This window comes from Acanthopagrus latus, chromosome 10 (assembly GCF_904848185.1).
Source record: "Acanthopagrus latus isolate v.2019 chromosome 10, fAcaLat1.1, whole genome shotgun sequence".
Lineage (NCBI taxonomy): Eukaryota > Metazoa > Chordata > Actinopteri > Spariformes > Sparidae > Acanthopagrus > Acanthopagrus latus.
The window spans coordinates 1,308,191-1,330,397 of NC_051048.1; the positions used below are offsets into that span (position 1 = coordinate 1,308,191).

Consider the following 22,207-nt stretch of genomic DNA (forward strand, 5'->3'; position numbering starts at 1 on the left):
GTAATGATTGACATTTTAGGCCCGACCCGACCCGAATTTCGGGCCGGGTCGGGCTCGGGCTCGGGCTCGGGCTAAAGATCTTACCTCTACCCCACGTTGCACCAGGAGGAGCGTAAACATTAAGTAGGGTAATTTCTAGTCCTTCTAATTTACCCATAACCATATTATATCTTCCCTCCTTGTCTGTGATTTCTGATGACTTTTCAAAAATTAATCTTGTAGATATCAGCGTTGCCACCCCTCTTCTGCGTCCCTTCTCGTAGGATGCAGAGAATACCTGATTGAAGCCCTGTCTTTTAAGTTTAATATGTTCAGAATTAGTTAAGTGGGTCTCTTGAAGGAATATTATGTCTACCTTGTCTTTTTTCATTTTGCTTATAATTTTACTTCTTTTAACTGGATTAAGAACGCCTTTCACATTATAAGAAGCCAGTCTAAGTGGTACTTTGGAGCTTTCCATCAAAGATCACGTAGCATCCCTTGTATTACAATCCCCCCTCCACTCGAACTCTGAAAAAACTAAAACATCATAACTAACACAAACAAAACATTCCCCAAAAAATATAAATTTTATAATTTTCACCGTTACCTCACACCAGACTTCCTGCTTTGAGGTCTTGATCATGACCCTGATGGAGCCTAGATCTTCTATTGGCTCTGAGGGGAAGCCTCCACATCTCTGTGAAGGGCCCTCCTTCAAGTGAGTGAAATGTTGCATGTCCATGGAAGGTCAGGTCCTCCTCGATCAGACACGTAATATTCCAAATGTCTTTTGCTCTTGCCCAAGTGTCTCTCATGTTAATGTCCTCTCAGTCCGTGGGATCCGCCGTTGATGTGAAGCTAGTTCAGTTGTGTGCCCGTCTGAAAACCTGGAGTTTCTCCTTGAAGCCGTCCCGCGGCGCCTCAGGCTGCTGCTCCTCTCCTCTCGGGGGTCGGGTTTTATGCCACATCAGGTTCTTAGCTCTGTCTATCCAGCTCGTGGGTGGTTTGTATATCGCTACGGGCAGACCTCTTTTCACCATATCTGTAGTAGCCTCCTGCGCTGAGTTGTACGTGCACGTCTCTCCTTCATAAAACACTCTCATCCTGGCTGGGAAGGGGGTCTGAAACCGTATTTTGTTATCCCTCAGCACTCTTTTAGCCTCAGCATATTCCCGGCGCTTCCTCAGGGTCTCTGGAGCATAGTCATGATCCACATAAACTTTCTTATCTTTGTACAGAAACCCCCTTTTGCGCCATACCTGCTGGAGGATTTCTTCTTTAGTTTTACTGTGGGAGAATTTCACCACTATGGACCTCGGGGGGGAGTCTGCGGGAGGCTTAGGACCAAGTGCGCGGTGCGCGCGCTGGATATTAAGTTCGGCATCGGGAGGCAGCTCCAGCTTTTCCTTCAGCATGTTCTCCACAAATGTTAACATAGATGCTGAGTCGTTCTCCGACCCCTCCTCGATGCCATGAATTCTTATATTATCCCGTCTTGCTCGTCCCTCGTGGTCCGTTAGCTTGTCTTCTAATTTAGCATGTTGCTTCAGTAGCTCCCTGGTAGCCTCCTCCAGCCCCTGCAGTCTTTCCTCTGTCTCTGCAATTCGTGTTTCGGCTTCGTCGATTCTGTTGTTAGTTGCCTTAATATCACCTCGTATGTCACGGAGGGTGTCTGCGTTTTCACGCCGGAAATCTCGTAGTTCTTGCAGTATCGTTTGCAGGTTAGCCATATTTGCGTCCACCTGTAGTTCCTCAGCATCAGGGTAGCTATCCGTGTTACCTTCGACTGGCTCTTTCTCGTCCACTCGGGTTTTTTTAATCTCTGAAATATGTCTCCTGGTTTTTCTGGACATATTAAAGACGTTCCTTAAATTTTATCTGTCTTTGTTTAGAGACACTTTGAGTAAATACAGCGTTTTTCCAACTGATCGAGGAGCTCTGTTTTTCTAATGCCTACCTCATGGTTGCTAAACCGGAAGTCCCCTGCTCTCACTTTTAACAGACGGCCTTTAATAACTTCTTCACTTTCTACAGACTGAACAGACTGACAGCTCGTTCCTTCAACTTTCTTCTAGATCAATAAAAACACATTCAGATCAATACTGTCGACTCTGAGTGGAAATCAATCAGCTGATTGATGTCAGTCTGACCTCTGACCTGTATCTACAGTACTGACCTGTATCTACAGTACTGACCTGAATCTGCAGTACTGACCTGTATCTACAGCACTGACCTGTATCTACAGTACTGACCTTTGACATTCAGCTCCACTAGTTTCTTCATCCGGTTGCGTCCCTCCCTGTTGTAGACGGTGCAGATGAAGGTCTTACTGTCCCAGTCTGTGGGGTGTTTCAGGATCAGACTGAGGTCTCCATGTTCCAGCAGGTTTCTCTTCATCTCTGTTCGACCTCTGTAAACACTGTCCTGTTCTTCAGGCTGGTCAGAACCGTTTTGATACACATGGAGCTTCCTGTAGTATCTGTCCCTCCACTCCACTTTAGCGTCTTCAGGCAGGTGAACTATGGTTTTGCAGGGCAGCTGGACAGACTCCACCCCTGAATCCACCTCCACCTGGTGGACTGAGAGGACAACAAACCAGAAGAAGAGAGAAACAGAGAAGATTTGTAATTTCAACAATACTTTATTGAAAATTCAAGACATTATAAAACCAAATTCATAAAACAACACGGTCAATAAATGAAGATTCACGGAATCTGAATCATGTCAGTCACGTCCAAAGAACAGCTGGTCATCAACAACACAACAGAACACATGTTTATAACACCACAGTGGAAAACTTTACACATCTTTCATCATTCTGTAATAATTCAAATCTAGTTTTAAACAAGCTTTCAAAGTTTTTACCAACATGAAAACAGCATCATCATCATCCACAGCGTCTCTGTTCTGTTTCTTCTGCTCAGACACACGAACATCTTTGTCCTCCACACAATGAAATGAAGAAGCTGCCATTTGTCTTTATTTCTCTGAGAGGACCTGCAGCCCAGAATGAGCTTCTGCTTCCAAAAAAACTCCCCAAATAGTCTGAAAACATGTTCCAACATGACAAACAGAGGCAGCAGTCGACAACACTCCATGAAACAATGAGAAACAGTCTCAGGATGAGACAACATGGACAGACAGGACTCACATGAGAGTTAATGACAGAGACAAACACAACACATGACAGGTGATGTCATAAAGTGGACGATACTAAACTGTTGGTGATGAGAACTCGACCTGTTTGTTTTAATCCTCTTCCACCTACTAGACGACCTTTAACTTCCTCCCAGTTATGAAGAACAAATGAAGGATCACCTAAAAACACTCCTCAGTATTTCAGCCTCCGTCTTCCAGATCAACCCTCCAGACACACTGAGCTTCTTCTCCACTCCACCAACACTGACAGCTTCACTTTGTGACCAACAAGCTTTAAAGTCAACAGGTTGGGGCTGTTTATTAGTGTTGCTCAGGTAACATTAGGGCCATATGGCCTAAAAACTGAAGCTCCCACTTTTTCACATCAAACTCAATTTATGATTTGAATGGATTTTTTTTCTTCTCAAGAACAAACTTCAAATTAATTTCAAAATGATTAAAAACATTGCATTTATTTTAATACTTTTATTTTAAACAGATTTGCCCTGTAAACAGTGCAGCTTCAAACTCACTGGAAAAAAATTAATAAAAGTGCATCCTGTTAAAAAGAATGTGTCCATTTGTGATGAAATGCTTCAGTAAACATAAATGTAACTTGTCAGATTACTTTCTATTATAAAAACACACCAGTTTCCATATTGGTGTTCTTAAAGTGTTAACAGTGTACGCTGAAGTCAGAAAAAGAGCGTGTACTGCTGCATGATTCCCCAGACAAAGACTGAGTTGATGGTCCGCTTCTGGAGCTGGCTGATGAAAATGTCGACATGAGGCATAATGCAATGAAATAGCTTCAGGAAGAGGCTGAAAGTATCATCGTCCAGTAGCTGGGAGGAATTTTTTCTCCAGGTCTTCCAGCTGCTCTACACTCTAGCGATGATGTCACGCCCTCTAGCTCACGCAATACACACCCATTACAATATCAGAAGAAGGCCTAAAAATCCTTAAAACTACAACTGTGATGGTTTGGAAACCGTAAGAGATTTTTAAAAACTGAATTCATGCCTAACAGTTCAAGGTCTTCTGACTCTTTCAAAGGTGGAATGGTATCCGTAGCTCAAAGCATGAAGCACAAGAAGAGGTTGAAAGTCGATGAGTTTTGAAGAGGATTTTAAGATTTTCCCATTTACTTTCCATTCAAACTAATCAGACTGCGACCAGATCGCCACCTATTGGCCGATTTGCGCCAAATTTTACACAGAGCCTCATCAGTCCATGGAACACAATTTTGAACATTTACATGGTAATCAGACAGTATTTTGTTTAGATGTGCAAGATTGTCTGCTTTCAACACAATATGCAGTAATTTGTAGTTTTAAATTTCGGCCGTTTTAAGGACTATCAAAATTCTTTTGATAACTTTTTGTCAGGAGGTTCCACAGATGCTTCAAGCAAAGTTTAGTGCAAATTGGTCAAATTGCCTAGGAGGAGTTTGAAAAAGTAGGTTTTGCATTTGTCGCGATTTTGCGAATGGAAAATTAACTCGAAAGTGGGCGTGGTCTACACCAAATAATTCAGCTGCATTGAGGGAACATGTAGATATAAGGTTTAACAATGTGTGACACATTATGTGTGACTTATGGGCCAAAAAAAGACTGAGGAAGAAAGTTTGTGGAAACAAGAAGTCCAGCCCCACAGCTGTCACTGGTTTGTCATCATCCCTTGCTCCATTTATATTCAAGCTGCCTATTCTAAAGTCTCCCATAGTGTAGAAAAAAGGTGTAAAACCAAAAAGAGTGAACAAAGCAGGAAAAAGAAGGAAGAACTGATACAAACTATTAAAGCTGCATTTCTTTGTTCTCAGTGATGAAAAGATTTGTTGTTTCTTTCAGCTCGTTCCTTCAACTTTCTTCTGGATCAATTAAAAACATATTCAGATCAATACTGTCGACTCTGACTGGAAATCAATCTCAAGCTGATTGGTGTCAGTCTGACCTCTGACCTGTATCTACAGCACTGACCTGTATCTACAGTACTGACCTGTATCTACAGTACTGACCTGTATCTACAGCACTGACCTGTATCTACAGTACTGACCTGTATCTACAGTACTGACCTGTATCTACAGCACTGACCTGTATCTACAGTACTGACCTGTATCTACAGCACTGACCTTTGACCTGCAGCACGACTTGTTTCTTCATCAGTTTGTGTCCCTCCCTGTTGTAGACGGTGCAGATGAAGGTGTCTCTGTCTCTGTCTGTGGGGTGTTTCAGGGTCAGACTGAGGTCTCCAGGTTCCAGCAGGTTTCTCTTCATCTCTGTTCGACCTCTGTAATCACTGTCCTGTTCTTCAGGCTGGTCAGAACCGTTCTGATACACATGGACCTTCCAGTCTTCTCCATCCCTCCACTCAACTTTAGCGTCTTTAGGCAGGCGAACTATAGTTTTGCAGGGCAGCTGGACAGACTCCGCCCCCTCCTCCACCTCCACCTGGTAGACTGAGAGACAACAAACCACAACATCAGCTGAACAGACAGCAGCAGGAACTGTGATGGTAACATGACTTCACTGTCTCATCCTTCTCTTATAGTCCCAGACCTCACTGTTGACAGTCTGTCTCAACAGTCAGGGAGCTACCAGAGTAAAGATGCTGCCCAGGTGCATGATGGGTAGTGTAGTAGCAGTGACATACCTGACATGAAATACTGTCTAAAATGTACTAAAAGAGCTGCAGAAACAATAAGTCCAAGAATCAGGAGAACCAGGAGAACCAGGAGAGCTTTGGCCCAGGATGGGAATCGTTCTGTGGGAACCAGAAACATAAAGAACATGACCTCTGACCTCTGACCTCTGATCTGCATCTACAGGAGGTTTTAGGGTTAGTTGCTGACCTTTGACCTGCAGCTGTACGTCCCTCACTCTCCGTTCTTTGTGTTTCCCCCTACTGAACCACCTGACGGTGCAGGTGTAGGAGCCGCTGTCAGAGAGGTGGAGTTTTGTCAGATTGAGGCTGAGGTCTCCAGTTTCCAGAGCGTCAGTCTTCATGGATGTTCGGCTGCTGTAAAGCTGGTTTTGGTCTTTAAGTTCGTCACCTTCCTGCTGACGCTGGTGGACGGTTGAAGGATTGAGATCGTAGCGGCTCCACACCACTGAGGGCTCGTCCAGTTCAAAAGTCAGGAAGTCACAGGGCAGCAGGACAAACGGGTCTCCCTCATACACCTCCACAGCTGAGGCATGCTGGGAAACTGTGAGGTGACACAGACAGAGAGGGTCAATGACAGCAGCCTTATTTCATGTCATGAGTGAATGTGGTCCTCTGCAGTGTGTGCAGCCTGTAAACTGTGCTGCTACAGCTCAACTCAGACTCTGTGTGAATGAAGGCCAACATTTCCATCCACATGTGACGCTGCTGTCAGCAAAGCATCATTATTACGTCTGTGAACAGAAGCCATCAGAATGTGAGCGAGCTGCAGGGATCTAATCCTGAAGAACAGAAGTGAGGACAGTGTGACTGTACAGTCTTCTACATTCATCAGGGTTTAAAGACACAGTGAACATCTGCTGCCTTTAATCTGTTCTTCATGTGTTTCTGTGAAGAAAACATGGTCCTGCAGCTGAAACACACTGATGAAGTGAAGATGACACAGATCCACATTAAAGACACGACGTTGGACCGAGGTGACGATCAGATCAGAGGGAGGAAGGTTATCTTACCGTGCACGAGGATCACAAACACCACAAACATCTTCATCTTCTTGGGGTCCAGTTTGTGTGAGCATGAAGCAGCTTCAGACTGACGGACAGGAAGCTGAACCTTCAGTCCTGCTGATTCTCTGTACAAGAACCAAACGTCTTCATCAATCTGCAGAGTGTTGTGGAATTTCAGCTGGCTTGACTGTTTAGATGAGATGAAGAAGACTCAGAGACCCCGATGACTTAACGTTGAGATAGTTTATAGAACATGATCATGGAGGAGCAACACAACATCACGTCTGTGACGTGTTCCAGCAACCTGAACTTGGCACTTCCACGACAGTAAACCAGCCACATTATAATCCTTTAGCACTGAGCACTCCCATCTTCTGTATGAGAAGGTGACAGACAGGAAGCTTCACCAACAGGAAGTGTTTTCATTAACACATTATAAACAGCCAGAACTGAATGAGGAACTTGATTTTGCTGCTTTCTGTCAACACTGAGCTGCTCTGTGTGAATCTTTTGTGTAAGTGTTGTTGATGTTGTTGCTGCCATCTGCTGGAGCTTTTGTGAACTACACCCTCTGTAGATCACAAATCAGCATCAGGTGGAAGATTCCTGTTGATGGGTCACAACTATAAAAGAGCTTTTTGTTCCATGAGATCTGTTTGACTCCCTGATGAAGACTTAAAGATAAACACTTCAGAGTCTTTAGTCTTTAAGGTTTAACATGTCCAATAGAATGTGTTAATAGTTTAACAAAGTTTTCCTGTGATTTTTATGTCTACATGTGTCATGAAGCGCTCACAGTTCTTAATGTTTTGTTCAGTTTGGACCTGAGCAGAAGAACCTGACGTCTCTGTGGTGTGATCGAACATGACACACCTTCAGTATCAAACTAATAAATGAGTTTCAATGGATCATTTGTGTGAACTTTGTCCCGTACAGCCGCTGCAACAGGCCATAAAACTGAGGACAGCGTTAGTACATAGTCTTCTACACTCAACACAAATATCAACACAACACTAAACACACTTTTCTCGAGTTGAACTCAAAGATTTAAGACTTTTTATGCACACAAGAATGATTTCTCTCAGCAGCAGTTTGTTAAAATGTGTGTCAGTGAGCTCGTCTTCTCTGCCAACATAATCCACCCACCTGACAGGTGTGGCATTAAACAGCAGGGTTACTACACAGGTGCTCTTTGGACTGGTCACAATAAAACATCACTCTGAAATGTTCAGTCTGATCCCCTTCAGTCACCAGGAACAGCTCTGCTGGACATTCCTGCAGCCAACATGTCTCTTTCATTGTGTTGTGAGATGAAACATCTTGAGTGACCTTTGATTGTGAGCAGTCTAAACAACACCTGTGCAATAAATCCTGCATTTATATTTGTACTGAGTGTTTAAAGACACAGTGAACATCTGCTGCCTTTAATCTGTTCTTCATGTGTTTCTGTGAAGAAAACATGGTCCTGCAGCTGAAACACACTGATGAAGTGAAGATGACACAGATCCACATTAAAGACGTGACGTTGGACCGAGGTGACGATCAGATCAGAGGGAGGAAGGTTATCTTACCGTGCACGAGGATCACAAACACCACAAACATCTTCATCTTCCTGTCACAGCTACAACAAGCACAAAGTCTCTTTACTGAGCTTCACTTCAGAAACACATGGAGGACATCAGTTCACAGCCAGTCGTCACTCTGCTGCTGCTGACCGTCCACTGACTCCAGGACTGAACTGGACTTTCACTTTCACTTTGAGCTGTTTCCAGTAAATCACATGTTAGACGCTGCTTCCTGTGACGCCCACAGCTGTGGTTCACTGTGTTTCTGTCCTCGTCTCTTGTCTTAGTTCTTTATTTCTGGATGTCACCACAGTAACACTAGATAAAGAAGAGTCATGATGGCTGTGCTGACTGTTCTGCAGGTGTCTCAGGTGTCTCTATAAAAAAGCAGCTTCTCTCAGAAACATGGCCACTGCAGAGAGTGTTAGCCTGCTAGCCTTAGCATTAGCTCAGTCTCATCAGCACTGCTGCTGTATCCAGCAACATGGACAGGTGTGTGAGAAGGTTTGACACGCAGCACTCTGCAGGTCGCAGGTGACTAGAGAGCCTGCAGTGATACAGTCAGTGCTGTATGGACTCTAGCAGCCTAGTTAATGTGGTCAGTCAGAGATGTAGTGCAGAAAACCAGACTGATAGCTGAGTTTGTAACACTGAGACTGTCACCTTCCCTCACCACTCTCTCACTGAATCATCCTCTAAATGTGTAAATCACAATAATCTCATGTTGATCTCCTCTGTCAGTGGGGAAATGTCTCAGCAAACAGCGTCTGTCAAATTACTGCCAAAGTAAATATACTAAAGTATATTCAGCACTCAGATTATTTGTTTCAAAATAAGAGTTGTTTTAAATCCGACTGTTGATCCAATAAATGGCTTTAAAAAGTGCTGATTCAGCTGTAATCTGTAAAGTAACTAGTAACTAAAACAGTATTTTCAACAAATGTAGTGGAGTAAAAAGTACATGTTTGCAGAAATGGAAATACTCAAGTAAAGTACAAATACCTCAGAAGTGTATTTAGTGCAGTTGTGAAAACTAAACCTGGGCAGAGCTCATGTCGCCCTCTGGTGGTTGTTTACAGGAACATCAGTGATGAAATCTGAGTGTCTGACAGGAATGTTAGAAGTCAAAATAATCACAAACTACTTTATAATAAAGTGCTCAGTGTTCACTTTGAAAAGTTTCTCAGAGTTTTAAAGTTTTTAAAGAATGATTTTCCTCGCTGGCTTCAGATGAACTGACGACCTGTTAGAGGCTCAAACTGATCAAACATCACAGAATAACAGAAGAAGTAAATATGAATTAATCTCATATTTGCTTTAAAGAGGCTTCAGTGTTTGTTTCTGTTGCAGCTTTATTGATCTATCAGTTATGATCCGTTGATCATATCGTGTCCTGGACTGCAAACATGAGACAAAACCATCACACAGTGCAGAACCACCAGAACAGATTCCAGGAACAAGTCCAGTTATTTTAAGCAGAAATGCTCAGAATTTAATAAACAACAGCTGAAGTCAATTGTTTACAGTACAACTGTGACTATGAGGCCTCAAACACTCCACTTCAGTCTGTGAGGTCCCGGAGTTAAAGTCTCCTGAGTCCACAGAACCTTTTCTGGTCCAGTTGTTTCCAATGAGCAGAATGTGGAGGAATGCGGTCCAGTTCATTCAGCTCTGGACCGACCAGCACCGCCTGGAGCCAACGCTGCTGATCCCCCCTCAGTGTTTGTGACCACAGTCAGCAGCAACCACAAACCCTGCAGACGTACGATTTGACAGCCGTGTGGATTTTCATGTGCACGGTGAGGTTGCTCATGCCGTTGAAGCGCAGGCTGCACTCTGAGCACTGGTACGGCCTCTCCCCGGCGTGGACGATCATGTGTCTGTTCAGAGCTCCTTTAGATGACAGGCCCTTGCCACACTCGGTGCAGGTGATTGTCACCTTGGTGTGTGTCCTCAGGTGAACCTTCAGCTCACCTCTCGTGTAGAACATTTTGCAGCAAACGTCACAGAGAAACGCTTTGTCTCACTCCGAGTGAATTTTCTCGTGCATTTTCAGTTTTGCAGAAGTTCTAAAACGCTTCCCACAAACCTGACAGCAGAAATATTTCATCCCCACGTGCAACAGCTCGGGACAGCGCTCGGAAGTCGGCGCAGCAGTAGGGCTTCTCTCCGGTGTGGCTGCTGCTGTGGATCCTCAGCTGCAAAGCAAGGACTGATCACAGACGCCACATTTGTGCGGTTTCTCGTCCACATGTTGCCACAGGTGATTTCTCAAACCAGTCCAGCATGTGTATGTTTTATAGCACATTTCACATTTGTACGGTCGCTCTCCGGTGTGTAGCGCAGCATGGCTACGTCGACTAGCAGCAGTGAGGAAAGACTTTCCACAGATCACAGCTGTGTGTCTTCAGGTGAGCTTGAAGATGACTTCTCAGCTCGTCTGCAGACTCTGAACGTTCTCCACACGCTCCACAAAGCCTCTCCGGATCGTCAGCGTGAGTCCAGGCGTGTTTGATCAACATGTTCTTTGACCCGTGCAGAGTCTGGCAGACTTTACAGGACAGAGCAGCATCGCTGTTTTCACTCGACGCCTCCTTCTGTTTCCATCTCTTAGTTTGGTCCTCACTCAGCTCCTTGTCCTTCTTATCCGGCTTCCATTCATCATCTCTGTCGTCGTCTTCCACCACCTCCTCATCATCATCATCTCCATGATCTCCTTCGCTCTCAGCAGCAGCGTGGGCAGAAGAAGAGCCACCAGAGTCCTGTGATGTTCCACGTTGTTGCCCGTCTTTCTCCACCTTCACATGTTGCTGCTGTCTTGAGTTGCCGGACTGATGAGTCGCTTTGTTGCTCTCCACGTTTTCAACAGGACTGTGGTCGGAACTGAAGGTAGAAAACAGACAGTGTCATTATTTAAATGAAACTTCATGTTTACTGAAGATTGTTAACATCCAGCTCCTGAAGACATCGTCCTCTCTGCCTGGTCTTGTCCCACCTCACATGAGATCTGTTATCATCTCGACATCTATCGGCGGTGTTTTCATCTGTTTTCTCTGGAGGAGGAAGTTGTTCTGGGCTGGTCGGGGGCGTCTTTGCTCTCTGCAAGAAATGACAACTGTTAAATTGCTACTATACTTTTATTTTGTTGGTTGGTTGTTTTTTTGGTGGCTGGTTACCAATTACAGAACAACTACAGAACAGACTTCCACCATACTGGGATGGAGGACGGGTCTCGGCCCAGAACAGACCAGATTAATTTTTAGTGTGGATCTTGAAAAAAAGGGGGCAGAACTTTTTCCCACTTCAACATTGCAAGATTTGTTGATTTCTAATTGACTAATGCATGTAGATGAAAAACCAAACGTCAGGTGTTCAGGTGTCTGGTATCTACCAGTGAGTTCAGACTGTTGTTAAGCAGTTTTGTGAGGTTTCAGATTCAGAGTGAATCGGAACGATCAGAGCTTGATACTGGATCAGGCTTGATTGAATTAAAGAGGTCTGTTGGGTCTTGGCAGAAGTGTTCTGTCCAGGATGATACATGAATAACTTGATGTACCTTATCTCTGATATACAGCGCTGATCTTCCTTTCCCTGTGGATCTGATGGACCGCTGGATCTCCTCTGGTGTCAGCTTCAGTTTCCTGTTGGAGCCGACTGTGAAGACGTCAAACCCTCCAGTTAGCTGAGGGAAGGTGGACCTCAGCAGGTCCAGGATGACTCCTGCAGGCGGCAGTTCTTGTACTGGACATACGTGTTGGTTGCTCTTCGTCCTCGGGGAGTTCCTGTCCTCCAGCCTCCTCTTCCTCACACACAGGTTCCTCTGGATCAGAGATGAAGGTTTCAGTCGTTCACAGTCAGCAGTTTTTGTGTAATCGTGTTGACATTGGAAGATGTTTGAAGCATCATGAAGCAGAAAATGTAAAAGTGGATTTAAAGACGCACTGGGCTCAGATTTGTGCTCCTCAGTTCCTCCTCCAGCTGTCAGCTCACAGACAGGAAACTCCTCATCTGGATCAGAACCAGAAACAAGACAGGAGGTTCAATTAAAACTAGATAATCACACCAGCATTCTGTTTTAATGAATATGACTTTATGTGTTGTTCTATTAACATGACTGTGTAAAACAAATTAAGTTAGCTCAAAGTAACTCCAGTAAAGTACAACAAAGATGTACTCAGCTTCTGTATTTAGTTACCTTTCACCTTTGTCGTGTGGCTCAGAGTATCTGTTCACGTAACTGTTAAGTTTAAAAATGATTAAATCAGATTAAAAGAGTTTAAACTCAGCAGAAAGCTGGTTGAGATTTTCATGGTGTTAAATCAGCAGATTTTTGAATGGAGTTTGGTGCACAGTGTCATTTACCCAACAACTAGTGAAAAAAATATTGGTTGTAATTTTTTGGAGTCTCCAACAAAGAAAAGTATTGATGCATTAATGTGTTTGTTACTTTTATGTTGTGTAACACGGAGCTCGTTTTAATGACTTCATATAAAAATCTCAGGTGAGTCATCATGGTTTAACTTCCATCAGCAGACAGCTGGTTCAGATGTCCGTGGTGTTAAATCAGCAGATTTTTGAATGGAGACTGGTCGCACCTATCCTGAGCACAGTGACCTGCAGCTGCCTCCTCTGCCGGTCGATCACCTGCCTCAGACCCGACGCCTCCTCCTCGAACCCGGCCACAGTTCTGTCCACCACCGCGAGGATCTCCCGCGCGGCGGTGCTCAGTTTGTCCGCCACGAGCCCTCTGAGGAGCTCCGTGCGCTCCGCCGAGGACGCGAACATCACGTCAACTGTCGCCATTTTCTCAGGAGTGAAAGTCTCGAGACACAAACTTCATGACTCCCCCTGGTGGTCCCGAGTCCGCGCTCTAATGATGTCCGACTGGAAACATCGAGATGGAGGTTCCGCTGTGGCGGCTCTGCCGTCTGTGTGTACATGTCTATGGTTTCTTCTACCGCTTTTACACCAACAGTACCGGGTCTACACGGGTTTGTAAACATGGGTCAACCCGCTAAAAATCGCGTGTTGGCCCGTCTGTGATCAATAAATCACATCATTACGAAAGTAATATCAATAAAATAGAATCTAATTTCACATTAAGAATTGATAAAAAAAAAATAAAAAAAAACACAGAAAAAAATAATAAACAGGATGAGGAATATAAAAATAAATATTGAAAAGTTCTTGAGGCATTTAAATGCTCATCATCTTCGTGGCTCTCTGATTGGCTGTTTTCATTTCATGTTTGAGCTGCTGAATATATTTACTCACAGCAGCTTCACTTCATTGATCGTTTAAATCTCCCAGCCCATCCTCAGGATCGATCCAGATCCAACAGGAGTCCAGAGTGTTCAGAGTCAGAGGACCAGGAAGCCTGAGCTCCATCAGAGCCACCGCAAAACACATTTCATCAGAAACTGAATGTTTGATTCAGAAACATCTCACATTGCTAATGTAAATCAAGTAGGACACTCCAGGATTTACATTTAGCAATTTTTCTTTAATTTTCAGTCCCATCACAGCTTCTTATTTCCTTTCTACACTGGACACGGCTTCCCCGTCTCCCCATGTTTCCCCGGTCTTCCCTCCTTTAAGCACTCTGACCTTTGACCTCGTCTGCTCGTCCCCTTCTCCTCCTCAGGCTTCATGTCAGAGGCTTCATGTCCCTGTGGATGTTCAAGCACAGCTGTCAGAAATATTTGAATCACAGCGGGGAGAATATTAAGCCGTGACTTTTGGTTTATTCTCCATGTTTTGCAATTTAAAAGTAAAATCTGAAATTGGCTTTTTGTGCTTTTAGATCTTTGCATGGAAATAGTTGCTTATCAAACATATCAGAACAAACACAAAATACTGGTATGAGATAAAATATTAGTTAAATTATTCATTTAAAAAGAAAAGGACTTTCTATTCAAACTGACATTATTACATTTTAGGCATTTAGTAGCTTCCATGTGTGTCATCTTCATGACAAATGGGAGCATCTGAACTGAAATTAATTCTGTGTTATTTACTTTAAGTTTCACTGAAATTTGTGTTTAATCTGGGACTTTATTTCCCTCTGAGAACAACATGTTTACTCGCTGATGGAACAAAGTTTGTATTATTACCTCATTCATAGTGTAAAGATTAAAATTTTGAGGTTGAATATCTTCTAGAAAACTACAGACTGCTTCTTTAAATGGATAAATATAAACATCAGTTTATTTTTGGATGATATTTTATTCTATTAACCAAAATGTGCAAAGCAACTAGAGTTTGACTTAAAGTGAGTAAGTAAAGTATTTTTGTACTTTAATAACTGTTTTAGTTAAAATTAAATCAAATCAGATTCAAACTGTCTGAGACATTTTACTGCTTGAAGATGAAAATAATACAATAATACAGTATAATAAATACTTTTACTTCATTTAACAATCTGAATTCTTCCTCGACTGTATGACATTTTGTTCACTTTGTGTTTCTGTTATTTTTTCTTTGAATGAAACAGAAACATGTGTTTTTAATTTAAACTTAAAAACTTATAACATGAATAAAAGTGAAGCAGTGAAAGAACCTGAGGGTTAGTGTGTGTGTGTGGGTGTGTGTGTGTGTGTGTGTGTGTGTGGGTGTGTGTGTGCGTGTGTGTGTGGGTGTGTGTGCGTGTGTGTGTGTGTGTGTGTGTGTGTGTGTGTGTGTGTGTGTGTGGTGGGGGTGTTATAAACATCAGTCTGACTCTGATCTGACAGTCAGCTGCATCTTCACTCGTCTCCTCTTTAACTTCATGTTATAATACAATATAATTTACTATAATTTAATATTTTTAATCACTAAATCTAGTTTTCACTGACTGGAGTGAGCAGATGGAGCAGATGAACATCAGAGAGGTGAGAATTAATTATTATTATTAAGGGAAGTCTTTGTGTGAATGAATATTTGATCATTGATATTATCTTATTTCATTTTAATTAATCAAAAAACTTTGAAACAATGTCAAGAAAAGTGTTTTATATATATATATTCTATTTGTATTTGTAACGTACGTACATGTTTATTATTAAATAAATTTGATGGATTTATAGTCGTGATGTTAATTTATATACACTTTAGATTATATCAATCAAATGTATCAAACTATTTAATCTTAAATACATTATTATTAATAAATCAATATATATTATAGTTTATGTTATGATGATTAATTTGACTTTTACTTCCTCCTGTTTCATTTTTAAATCCCTTTAAGCTAAATTTAGAGCATGAAATAGATTTATTTATTAAATGTTACAATGTGAGTTCTATCTCATTTATTTCAGTCATTGATTGCTGATCAGTTCTGTGTCTGTGCCTGAAGTATTGATCTTGTTTCAGGAGATGAGTCAGAGCTCCGGAGCTTCCTGTGGTGAGTGACATCACACACGATGACGTGTGAACGTCCTGCAGGTCCGACACTCACGGTGTTTGTCTGCGTCACGTTTCAGGTAAACCTCAGGTGTTCGACTGGTGTCCAGCTCAGCTGCAGCACCTGGATGTGACCAGCAGGGGGCGACACACTCCGACTGCTGCTGCTGTGAGTGTGTCTGTGTGTGTGTCCGTGTGTGTGTGTGTGTCCGTGTGTGTGTCTGAACTCTGCCCTGAAGACAACATGTTCCCCTTCTGACACAATCAGTGTTAACTGGACCCAGAGAGTGTGTAGGGTCCATACCCGCCAGCTGTGTGTGTGTGTGTGTGTGTGCGTGTGTGTGTGTGTGTGCGTGTGTGTGTGTGTGTGTGTGTGTGTGTGTTTTCATCCAACCCTGCGAGGAAACAGATGCTGCTGTCTCATCCTGTTACATCTGTTATATTATTATGTTCTGATACTACTTTTATTATTATTATTATTATTATTATTATTATTATTATTATTATTATTATTATAACAAAGGTACTGTTAAGTCATACTCCGGTAACAGTAAACATGTGGTGTTAAAATGTCACTTCTCTGATATTAAACGTACTGAAGTATCAACAGTAAATCACACATATATTAGTTGTTTTTTTTTTTTAAACGTGTCATTGATGATTAATGTGAAAGTACGAGGTGACGTCAGGTGTTTACGTCTCTGTCTCTCTGCAGTCGTCCGTCCATCCTCTCCTCCCTCTGCTCCTCTACAGCGACACACACTTCCCCCTGTCATCCCCCTACAGCCAGCCAATCAGGGCGCCCGCTGCTGGACGGGACCACGCCCCCTCCGAGACACACCCATGTTACCACGGCAACGGTGTCACCAGGTGAGTCACAGTAAATCTTCCAAAAAACAGCAGTGAAGTTCTCTCTGGATTCTGTTGGTGCAGTTTTCTCTTTTCTCCTCCTCCTCCTCCTTCTTCTTCTTCTCCTCCTCCTCTCTCTCTCTCTCTCTCTCTCTCTCCCCTCCTCCTGCTCCTCTGCTCCTCCTCCTCTCTCTCTCTGCTCCTCCTCTCCTGCTCCTCTCCTCCTCCTCCTCCCTCTCTCTCTCTCTCTCTGCTCCTCCTCTCCTGCTCCTCTCCTCCTCCTCCTCTCTCTCTCTCTCTCTCTCTCTCTGCTCCTCCTCTTCTGCTCCTCTCCTACTCCTCCTCCTCCTCCTCCTCCTCCTCCACTCTCTCTCTCTCTCTCTCTCTGCTCCTCCTCTTCTGCTCCTCTCCTACTCCTCCTCCTCCTCCTCCTCCTCCTCCTCTCTCTCTCTCTCTCTCTCTCTCTGCTCCTCCTCTTCTGCTCCTCTCCTACTCCTCCTCCTCCTCCTCCTCCTCCTCAGCGGCCGGCAGCAGGTGAAGAAGCCTCTGAACGCTTTCATGCTCTACATGAAGGAGACGAGACACAAAGTGCTGCAGGAGGGACGAGAGAGGGAGAGCGCCGCCATCAACCGCATCCTGGGACGCAGGGTGAGGGAGCGAGCTGATGTCACTGTGATGTCACTGTGACGTCACTGTGATGTCACTGTGGCGTGGCAGCTACAGATATATCAAAAATAAGTGCTGAGGTGGAAAAACAAACATAAAACTAGATTGTTTCCATATTTAGGGCTTTAAAAACTGTGGAGGGCATATAGGCTCAATTTAATGATGAGTTCTGTGTTTTGGACTGAACATGTGACTGAAGTGGATCCAGAGGGCGGTTCTTGTTGGAGTGTGAAGTTCTGCCGACACATCTGGAATCTTGACGTGTGTGTGTGTGTGTGTGTTTCAGTGGCACGCTCTGTCGCACTCAGAACAGTCCAAATACTACGAGCTGGCCCAGAAGGAGAGGCTGCTTCACATGCAGCTCTACCCCGGCTGGTCCGCCAGGGACAACTACGTACGTACTGCTCATGTGTACTGTGTGTACATACTGTGTGTACATACTGTGTGTACTTTGTGCTGTGTGTTTGAGACAGCCTCACTTTCTTCTTCTCTTACTTTGCAGGGGAAGAGGAAGAGGAAGAGGAGCCAGCAGCACACAGGAAGTAGCCCCAGGTCAGCTAACAGAATACAAAATAAAAGTACTTTGAAATCAGATATTTTTGTAATCAAGTTAATATTCTAACACTGTATATTTACTTTTACTCGAGTACGTGTTTTTAGGTTCCTCTAGTTCTACTGTGCTGATGTGCTGTGACACTTTCCCATCATGCACCACTCTGACCTCTGACTTGAAGTGTCCCTGAAATGATCTGGTGTGGTTTTTTTTTTTCTTTCCTGCAGCTGGACTCTGAGTGCTGCATGAGAGCCCTGAAGAGACAACATTACACACACACACACACACACACACACACACACACACACACACACACACACACACACACAGTGATGAAACTGTAGTTTGGTGTAAATCTTTCTTTCTTGTTTCACTTTTGTATTAAATTAATATTTTTTTGTGTCCAACTCATTAGGAGACGTTGTGGAAAACATGTTTGTTGCTCATTAAAGAAAAATGTATATTTCTGTGTGTTAAATGTGAATAAAAGAAGACAAACCGGCTTCGACTTCCATTCACTGTGTCCCACTGAACGCAACATCTTGCTAGCAGCTCTGTGTGGCTCTGCTTGGAGCAAAATGCTAATGTTAGCATGCAATCATGCTAAAAATGTCCATATTCACCTTGTTAGTTTAGCGTGTTAGCATGCTGACATTTGTTAATTAGCAGTATATGATTGAACTGATGATGGTGCAGCAACAAAGTGGAACATTTCTGTGCACAATATTATGCCAATCCATTTTCGCCATTAGCTTAGCCAGCAGCACATCAATCATCACCAGCTCTAGACTGAAAAATAAAGCTTTTATTATCAAAGCAAACATGTAATCTGTTTAACCACATACAGTAACATATTAATACAAGTAACTGGAGCTTTGTGGAACAATGATTATCTGATGGGTTCACTCATTGATTTTACATCATGGTAAAGAACGACATACATTAAGAAGACAACAGAAAAACAAACCTGTGAGCTCAGTGTCTCAATACTTTACACAATCTGACTTGAAAATATAACTTAAACAATCAAATACAGAAACAACAATACTCATTAAATACACCCGTCAACTGTCACACTGATGACAAATGAAGTTAGCACCTGGAATGTTACGTCACGTAGCTAGCTGCCCTGAAAAAGACACATTGGTCAACACCTCGTCTGGATCTGCTGCCACGTGGCGAGAGATCCAGACTAGCAAGAGATCCAGACTAGCAAGAGATCCAGACTAGCAAGAGATCCAGACTAGCAAGAGATCCAGACTAGAGGTCAACTGATACAGCTTGTTGTTTTTTTTAGGGCAGACACAGATAGTGACACCACTCATTAGCTAGTAGCTGGCTAGCTTACAAACCAAACACTCAGAATTAAAGATCGCCACATGTAAACAGTGTGATTTGGTCTGTTTTGACAGGTAGCACACAGATCAAAAACGCCTGTTTATCATTAGCTAGCATGTGGCTAATTGAAACCAATTCAGTTCCACGAGCAACCGCTCTCATACGGATGAAGACTCGACTGTTGTTAGCACCAAGCCCCCCAAGGAAGGCAGAACTGGCCCAAAAAGACTTTTCCAATAAGCTTCCACTGGGAAATAAGACGCTGTTAACAACCTGCATGAAGTAAATCCTTTAACTATCGTAATCGGATCCATTGGGAAAGTCTAGCAGAGCTACAAGATGAAGTTATCTTATTCCATTCAAGTTAGCCAGGCGCTAAACAGGAAGTTAGGCAGCTCGTATATTAACAATGACGTTTCTGTTGGCAAAAGATGTTGTTCCTCTCATGATTGTATCGTATAAATAAATCTTTGTGGCTCCTCCTGGAAGGACTTTGGTATCACGTTTATAACACAGAGTCACAAAAACTGTGGCTGAATGTCAGAGTTTTGTTTCTTTCATGATTTAAATCAGAATTTAGCTGATTTCAGATCATCTCTATCGCGTTCTTGTCAGGCTGCTCGTGTTTAAAGTAGTACTTATATATTTGCTCAGGTTGTTTTCAGCATCAGTAATCTGCAGTTCACACTGCAGAAACTGAGTAACGACAGCAGGTTTAGTTCAGTTTCTGTTCGTCTTGATTGATATTCTATTCTCTCAGTACTCCAGATCCACATCAGTCACATGGACAAGCATGCAAACAATATAACTGGTGACGCAGCTGCTTGATTTCACGCACATCACGATTGTTAGCTAGCTTTTAGTGACAAGTGTCGCTGATAACTGGCTGCATTGAAGGAGGAACAGCAGTTTCATCCAGTTAGCTGGAGACTATAAAACCTTCCGTCTCAGAGTCCGGAGCAGGCGACAGAACCCAAACTGTTCATAGTTTACAAAGACCAGAATCTGGACTTTTAGGAACATTTAGTCATCAGAAACTTGATTCAATTTAAACCTCAAATATTAGAACATAATTTTTTCAACAAACATCAGTGTCTCAATCTGAGTCAAGTCAAAACGTCTGATGGAAGTCGAGCTTCTCATCACAGAAAACTTGTTGCATCAGATTCAGAAGGAAGACGCATTATTACTGTTTTGGCAACTATACTTGCTGATGAATAAATACCAGGCGACCACATAAACGTAAACATGATAACCTCTCCTTCAGTACGCAGGAGGAGGCTCAAAATGTTGGTTCTTCTAAATAAACTGGTGTTAAGGTTTTGTTTCCTTCTTCCCCGTCCTCACTCGTCCCTCCCTCCCTCCACGATCCTGTACCGCTGCCTGCAGGACGACGGCAGCGTGATCGGCCACGAGAACACAAGAGGAACCGGCGATTGAACGTTCTTCTCCAGGAAATTGAAGACTGGGTTCCACCACGTCCTTGACAGGTAGTTGTTGGGAGCTTGACGCAGTGCCTGAGCAGAAACACACGGAAAGTAAATGACAGGAAATTACTGGAGATGAAATGAAAAGACAAAACCCATCCCCCAGGTTTATATTATATATATATATATATATATATATATATATATATATATATATATATATATATGTGTGTGTGTGTGTGTGTGTGTGTGTGTGTGTGTGTGTGTGTGTGCGCTCTTACGTGTGTGTTGGCCATGGTGTGGTACCACCAGAAGATCCTGGTGGTGGCAAAGTATCCAATCACCACATCGATGCTGTAGTGCTCGTGGCCAATCAGGATGCAGAGGACTCCTGAGGCGCTGAGCAGCCAGCAGGACCAGTGATACCACCACATCCAGCGAGGAGAGTCTGAGAGATTTAGAGAGATTTATTATATTATAGTAATTAATTACAGTTTGGATGTGAAACAGTCAACCTGCATCATAACTAATGATCCCAGTTATTAAAAGTGATCCAGCAGCAGTGTGTCTGAAGTGAACTCACACTCTTTGATGAAGAGGTACGACAGCGTCAGCATGACGGTGTGTCCACTGTACAGGAAGTCGCCACACATCAGGTGAGTGCCGGTCAGAGACAAACCTGAACACAACAAACAAACAAACACAGCTGTGAGTCTCTGATAACTTCAGATGTACGACGGAGAAACTGGATGCAGCGTTACACATTACCTCCTCCTGAGATCAGCCGCAAAATCCTCCATATCTTCCCCGTGGAGTCATTGTAGAGCTGCACAGAGACAAGAAAACATCTACTGATGAAGAAACAGGTACACCTGCAGTACACTGAGTGTACAATTTAGTGTGTATTTGTACCTTTGGGGCGCACACCATGTGTTTTCCAGGCACAGGCAGTGTGGTGATGTACATGGTGACGCTGCGATACATGTAGAGTGTCCCAATCAGGAAGAAACAGCGACGACCAATAATAGCTCTGAAGAGAAAGACAGATATAACGACACTGAACGTAGAACAACATGATTTGTCTTTGTCTGTCTGGACATCAGATTTTGCCTTCTAAAACAATCTTTATTCTTATTTTAAGCTATTAAACTGACACAGAACCAGGATTTACGTCTACCACCAGTTAAATTTGGTTTCACCCAAAAGGGGGCGGGGCATGACACAAGCTCAAAGTACCTGGATTTGGCTGCTGAGGATAATATTATAATACCTCTGGAACTTGCCAAAGTTAAAAACATCCAATGTTGATTGGCTATTTCTAAAAGTTCAGGTCAATTCATCCATTCTCAAACAAAGCAAATGTAAACTTAGGATTTTAAATCAGTCCGACTGCAACTTCAGGTGCTCCTGGATCAAAAGAAGTCCGACACCTGATCCTGGTTACATAAACTAAGAGACAGAACTTGCGGTATTGACATACTTGTGTTTGAGGAGGAGCCACTGGACGAGCCAGAGTCCACACAGGATCAGCCCGTTGACCTCAGTGACGGTGAAGGCCCAAGGCACTCGGTCCACGTAGTCGAAGAACTTGTCGGGCAGCGGCGGGCTCACAGACTTGTCTGGAACTCTCTCGTGGAC

General features: G+C 43.2%; 4 protein-coding genes across 9 annotated transcripts in view; 1 reads left to right on the top strand and 3 right to left on the bottom strand.

The window, feature by feature from the left end:
- LOC119026689 overlaps positions 1–7,146 on the bottom strand; it is a 119,703-nt gene extending 112,557 nt beyond the window's left edge. Inside the window, exons 1-3 of one of the 2 annotated variants that reach the window (XM_037111166.1) lie at positions 6,795–7,146; positions 5,972–6,325; positions 5,773–5,883 (exon numbers count right to left, since the gene is read on the bottom strand). In XM_037111166.1, coding sequence (XP_036967061.1) covers positions 5,773–5,883; positions 5,972–6,325; positions 6,795–6,831 — 502 coding nt within the window. In that variant the 5' untranslated portion in view covers positions 6,832–7,146. The remainder of the gene's footprint in view (positions 1–5,772; positions 5,884–5,971; positions 6,326–6,794) is intronic. The other variant, XM_037111167.1, reaches the window with a different exon arrangement.
- A 2,753-nt stretch (positions 7,147–9,899) lies between these two features.
- On the bottom strand, positions 9,900–13,286 carry LOC119026712. Of its 2 annotated transcripts, XM_037111213.1 has the most exons (6): positions 12,949–13,286; positions 11,910–12,361; positions 11,349–11,452; positions 11,032–11,236; positions 10,979–10,986; positions 9,900–10,798 (listed from the first exon to the last, which is right to left on the bottom strand). In XM_037111213.1, the coding sequence occupies exons 1-6, from the start codon at positions 13,154–13,156 to the stop codon at positions 10,714–10,716; spliced, it is 1,062 nt and encodes a 353-aa protein (XP_036967108.1). In that variant the 5' UTR covers positions 13,157–13,286; the 3' UTR covers positions 9,900–10,713. The 2 variants fall into 2 exon arrangements, with proteins under 2 accessions (XP_036967108.1, XP_036967107.1); XM_037111212.1 differs by having other exon boundaries at positions 9,900–11,236; positions 12,949–13,284.
- A 1,912-nt stretch (positions 13,287–15,198) lies between these two features.
- On the top strand, positions 15,199–18,306 carry LOC119027574 (transcription factor 7-like). The gene is made up of 8 exons (XM_037112919.1): positions 15,199–15,222; positions 15,707–15,737; positions 15,817–15,905; positions 16,452–16,606; positions 17,107–17,233; positions 17,538–17,645; positions 17,754–17,803; positions 18,032–18,306. Exons 1-8 carry the CDS (start codon positions 15,199–15,201, stop codon positions 18,051–18,053), a joined length of 606 nt encoding a protein of 201 aa, XP_036968814.1. The 3' UTR covers positions 18,054–18,306.
- A 281-nt stretch (positions 18,307–18,587) lies between these two features.
- Positions 18,588–22,207, bottom strand: part of LOC119027573 (phosphatidylcholine:ceramide cholinephosphotransferase 2-like) — a 7,256-nt gene continuing 3,636 nt past the window's right edge. For 3 of the 4 annotated variants that reach the window (XM_037112915.1, XM_037112916.1, XM_037112918.1), the window contains exons 2-7: positions 22,050–22,207; positions 21,482–21,599; positions 21,338–21,395; positions 21,153–21,248; positions 20,851–21,017; positions 20,486–20,659 (exon numbers count right to left, since the gene is read on the bottom strand). The exon at positions 22,050–22,207 is cut by the window's right edge and continues 639 nt beyond it. In XM_037112915.1, coding sequence (XP_036968810.1) covers positions 20,486–20,659; positions 20,851–21,017; positions 21,153–21,248; positions 21,338–21,395; positions 21,482–21,599; positions 22,050–22,207 — 771 coding nt within the window. Of the gene's footprint in view, positions 20,660–20,850; positions 21,018–21,152; positions 21,249–21,337; positions 21,396–21,481; positions 21,600–22,049 lie in introns of all 4 variants that reach the window. The other variant, XM_037112917.1, reaches the window with a different exon arrangement.

What these genes read in the sequence shown, in the direction of transcription:
- LOC119026712 (XM_037111212.1), bottom strand. Translation starts at nt 13,156, where the DNA reads ATGGCGACAGTTGACGTGATGTTCGCGTCCTCGGCGGAGCGCACGGAG. An exon ending in CGCTGTATATCAGAGATAAG is followed by an intron (nt 11,453 to 11,909) that starts GTACATCAAGTT and finishes CATTTCTTGCAG; the next exon opens with AGAGCAAAGACGCCCCCGAC. An exon ending in GATAACAGATCTCATGTGAG is followed by an intron (nt 11,237 to 11,348) that starts GTGGGACAAGAC and finishes TTCTACCTTCAG; the next exon opens with TTCCGACCACAGTCCTGTTG.
- LOC119027574 (XM_037112919.1), top strand. Translation starts at nt 15,199, where the DNA reads ATGGAGCAGATGAACATCAGAGAG. An exon ending in CACGGCAACGGTGTCACCAG is followed by an intron (nt 16,607 to 17,106) that starts GTGAGTCACAGT and finishes CCTCCTCCTCAG; the next exon opens with CGGCCGGCAGCAGGTGAAGA. An exon ending in CACACAGGAAGTAGCCCCAG is followed by an intron (nt 17,804 to 18,031) that starts GTCAGCTAACAG and finishes TCTTTCCTGCAG; the next exon opens with CTGGACTCTGAGTGCTGCAT.